The sequence below is a fragment of the Portunus trituberculatus genome, chromosome 2, assembly GCF_017591435.1.
Source record: "Portunus trituberculatus isolate SZX2019 chromosome 2, ASM1759143v1, whole genome shotgun sequence".
Lineage (NCBI taxonomy): Eukaryota > Metazoa > Arthropoda > Malacostraca > Decapoda > Portunidae > Portunus > Portunus trituberculatus.
Window position 1 is genome coordinate 6,374,858 of NC_059256.1, and position 5,000 is coordinate 6,379,857.

The 5,000-nt window shown below is 41.0% G+C and overlaps 1 protein-coding gene across 1 annotated transcript in view; it reads left to right on the plus strand.

The window, feature by feature from the left end:
* The window catches only part of LOC123501650, a 16,029-nt gene that overhangs the window by 9,724 nt on the left and 1,305 nt on the right, over positions 1-5,000 (plus strand). The window contains exons 3-7 of the mRNA XM_045250608.1: positions 1-51; positions 291-507; positions 1,587-1,697; positions 3,967-4,143; positions 4,480-4,650. The exon at positions 1-51 is cut by the window's left edge and continues 179 nt beyond it. Coding sequence (XP_045106543.1) covers positions 1-51; positions 291-507; positions 1,587-1,697; positions 3,967-4,143; positions 4,480-4,650 — 727 coding nt within the window. The remainder of the gene's footprint in view (positions 52-290; positions 508-1,586; positions 1,698-3,966; positions 4,144-4,479; positions 4,651-5,000) is intronic.

Genomic DNA, 5,000 nt, shown 5'->3' on the forward strand with positions numbered 1-5,000 from the left:
CCGTCTCAGTTCTCCTATATGTTGTGATGTTGTTACTAATACAGCTGTTTGGTAAGTGAGAGAGAGAGAGAGAGAGAGAGAGAGAATTTCCTCCTTTCTTCTCTCTCTCTCTCTCTCTCTCGTTCTCTATTTGTTTATTTAGTGAGAAAGAGTGTGTGTGTGTGTGTGTGTGTGTGTGTGTGTGTGAGAGAGAGAGAGAGAGAGAGAGAGAGAGAGAGAGAGAATGAAAACAACATCAATAACAATAATATCTTTCCCCCTTCCCCTCTCTCTCTCTCTCTCTCTCGCAGGTGTTCCAGTCTACCCGAAGAAGGAGGGGGCGTGGCGGCGGGCGTGAGGACAGGCTGGGGGTCGGCTGGAGGTGAGGGAGGCCAGGAGGAGGGGAGGGCCAGGCACGGCGCCCCCCAAATACAAAGGAAGATTGACACAAGAGTTGACCCAGAGAGCTTAGAGGCTAATGCTATCAAAGACTCCTCCTCCTCCTCCTCCTCCTCCTCCTCTAGTCAGGTATGTATGTGTGTGTGTGTGTGTGTTTTTTTCTCTCTCTCTCTCTCTCTCTCTCTCTCTCTCTCTCTCTCATTATAAACTCCATCATCCCAACTTTGTCATTTTAACCCCTTCAGTACCGTTCCTAACTTAGCCTTTCCTAACTCCTTCAGTACCGCTCCTAACCTCTCCGAACCTTTCCTAATTACTTCAGTACCGTTCCTAACCTCTCCGAACCTTTCCTAACTCCTTCACTACCGTTCCTAACCTAACTTAACCTTTCCTAACTCCTTCAGTAGCGTTCCTTACCTAACTTAACCCTTCTTAACCACTTCACTACCGTTCCTAACCTAACCTAACTACTTCAGTACCGTTCCTAACTTAACCTAACTTTCAGTACCCTTCCTAACCTCACCTAACCCTTCCTAACTCCTTCAGTACCGTTCCTAACCTCACTTAACCCTTCCTAACTCCTTCAGTACTGTTCCTAACTTCACCTAACCCTTCCTAACTCCTTCATTACCGTTCCTAACCCCTTCATTACCGTTCCTAACCTCACCTAATCCTTCCTAACTCCTTCAGTACTGTTCCTAACTTCACCTAACCCTTCCTAACTCCTTCATTACCGTTCCTAACCTCACCTAACCCTTCCTAACTCCTTCATTACCGTTCCTAACTTCACCTAACCCTTCAGTATCGTTCCTAACCTCACCTAACCCTTCCTAACTCCTTCACTACCGTTCCTAACCTAACCTCACCTAACCCTTCCTAACTCCTTCATTACCGTTCCTAACCTCACCTAACCCTTCCTAACTCCTTCAGTACCGTTTCTAACCTCACCTAACTCCTTCAGTACCGTCCCTAACCCTTCCTAACTCCTTCAGTACCGTTCCTAACCTCACCTAACCCTTCCTAACTCCCTCAGTATCGTTCCTAACTTCACCTAACCCTTCCTAACTCCTTCAGTACCGTTTCTAACCTCACCTAACTCCTTCAGTACCGTCCCTAACCCTTCCTAACTCCTTCATTACCGTTCCTAACCTAACCTAACCCTTCCTAACTCCTTCAGTACCGTTCCTAACCGCACCTCACTGTTTCAGGATGACTGGCTGAGCGGCGCCTTGAAGTTTTTTGGGTACGACAGTTTTGGCCAGCTGGTGAAAGAGATTGACATTTTCACTCTGCCCTCCAGGATACAAAAAGCCATGAAGGTAGTGGTGGTGGTGGTGGTGGTGGTGGTGGTAGTAGTAGTAGTAGTAGTAGTAACAATAATAATAATAATAATAATAGTAGTAGTAGTAGTAGTAATGGTAGTAGTTGTAGTTGTAGTAGTAGTAGTAGTAGTAGTAACAATAACAATAATAATAATAATAATAATAGTAGCAGTAGTAGTAGTAGTGAATGTGGTAGTAATAGTAGTAGTAGTAGTAGTAGTAATAATAATATAAGTATCATAATTATCTCTCTCTCTCTCTCTCTCTAAATAGTAATAGTAACACAACCCTATCATTAACTATTATTTCTATTTCCACCAACTTATCTCTCTCTCTCTCTCTCTCTCTCTCTCTCTCTCTCTCTCTCTCTTTTCCAGACCTACAGAGATGAATCATGAACGGATTAGTGCCACATGGAATTCACCACACATATTCTATTATTTCCAGCAATTAATCTCCATCTCTATTTCAGCCGTACACAGACAGAATATACACCCCAAAAACACCCAAAAAACACCCCAAAACACTGCAAAATACTCAAAACACCCCAAACATCCCAAAACACTTCAAAACACCCAAAACACCTCAAAACACTCAAAACACACCAAACATCAAAACACCCAAAACACTCAAAACACACACAAAACACCCCAAAACACTCAAAACACTCCAAAACACTCAAAACACTCAAAACACCTCAAAACACTCAAAACACCCCAAAACACTCAAAACACCCCAAAACACCGCAAAACACTCAAACACCCAAAACACTCAAAATACCCCAAAACACTCAAAACACTCAAAACACCCAAAACACTCAAAACACTCAAAACACCCAAAACACTCAAAACACTCAAAACACACAAAACACAAAACACTCAAAACACTCTAAAACACCCCAAAACACCCAAAAAACCTCAAACCACACCCCAAAACACCCCAAAACACCCCAAAACACTCAAAACACCCCAAAACACTCAAAACACCCCAAAACACTCAAAACACCCCAAAACACTCAAAACACCCAAAACACTCAAAACACACCAAAACACCTCAAAACACCCCAAAACACACCAAAACACTCAAAAACACCCCAAAAACACCAAAAACACACAAAAACACTCAAAAAACACCCCAACCCAATCTAACCTAACCTAACCTAACCTACATCTCTATTTCCAGACATACAGAGACGAGCTTTCAAAACCACACAAAAACACCCCAAAACACACCAAAACACTCAAAAACACCCCAACCCAACCCAACCTAACCTAATCTCCATCTCTATTTCCAGACATACAGAGACGAGCTTTCAATGGGGCAGTGTTACATGGAATTCACAACGTACACACTCTTTAGCAAACAAGACAAACACTCAAAAACACTCCAAAACACCACAAAAACACTCAAAAACACCCCAAAACACTCCAAAACACCCCAAAACACTAAAAAAAACACCAAAACACTCAAAACACTCAAAACACCCCAAAACACACAAAACACTCAAAACACACAAAACACCTGAAAACACCCAAAACACTAAAACACACAAAACACCTCCAAAACACTCAAAACACTAAAAACACCTCAAAAACACACCAAAACACTCAAAAACACTCAAAACCACCCCAAAAAACACTCAAAAACACCTCAAAAACACCCCAACCCAACCTAACCTAATCTAAATCTCTATTTCCAGACATACAGAGACGAGCTTTCAATGGGGCAGTGTTACATGGAGTTCACCACATACACACTCTTTAGCAAACAAGACGAACACTCAAAAACACCTCAAAACACCTCAAAAATACTCCAAAACACCACAAAAACACTCAAAAACACACAAAACACTCAAAACACACAAAATACTCAAAACACCCCAAAACACTCAAAACACCCTAAAACACCACAAAACACTCTAAAACACCACAAACACTCAAAACACCAAAATAACACTCAAAACACTCAAAACACACAAAACACCCCAAAACCCTGAAAACACTCAAAACACCTCAAACACTCAAAATACCCCAAAACACTCAAAACACTCAAAACACCCCAAAAACACTCAAAACACCTCAAAAACACCCGAAAACACTCAAAACACCCCAAAACACTCAAAAACACACCAAAACACTCAAAAAAACACCCCAAAACACACCAAAACACTCAAAAACACCTCAAAAAACACTCAAAAACACCCCAACCCAACCCAACCCAACCCAACCTAACCTAACCTAACCTAAATCTCTATCTCTATTTCCAGACATACAGAGACGAGCTTTCAATGGGGCAGTGTTACATGGAATTCACAACGTACACACTCTTTAGCAAACAAGACAACTTCTTCACAAACTTCATGAGAAATAAGAGAAGTTTGGAGGACTGGGAGGCGAGGATCATTGGCGGTGGTGGTGGTGGTGGTGAAGGGTCGACAATTGAGGTAAGTTGAAAGGGGGGGGGGGAGGGAGGGAGAGGAAGGGAAGGGGTGTAAGAGCGTGATATGTTTTTTTTTTTTTTATATAGAAACTCACTCTTTTTTTTTTTTCTCTCTCTCTCTCACGAAAAAAATATGAGGACTGAAGAGGAGAGAGATGAATAGATAAATAAATAAAGGAGAAAGAGAAGAAGAGAAGGAGAAGGAGATAACTCACTCACTCACTCAAACAAACAACAACAACAACAACAATACGAAAAAAAAAATATATAAATAATAATTAACGCCATACTAACAAACCACTCTCTCTCTCTCACTCACTCTCTCCCTCCCCCTTCACAGCGCGTCGCACAAGGATTTATAAGCATGCTGGATTCTTCACCCACCACACGCCAGTACGCCAGTCTCCTCAAACAGTTCCTTCCTATGGTGGTACAAATGACAGGCGCTCAGGACTCTGGGTCAGCTGTTACGACCTTCATGAAACACGCCTTGGGGTCGTATCTGAGTGAGGTGAGTGTGTGTGTGTGTGTGTGTGTGTCAGGGTGTACAGACTGACTATTTAATTATCTGACTGACTGAAACTCAAAATATATACAGGATGTTTAATTAAAGTAAATTTTTAATAATGCTTTCATAAATTCATTCTTTTCTCAACTAAAATTTTCAGTCACTAAAATTTTTGTCATAACCAAAATTTTCTCAACTAAAATTTTCAGTCACCAAAATTTTTACTCAACCAAAATTTTACAAGTCACCAAATTTTTACCACAACCAAAATTTTACAAGTTACCAAAATTTTTACTTAACCAAAATTTTCCAAGTCACCAAAATTTTTACTCAACCAAAATTTTACAAGTTAC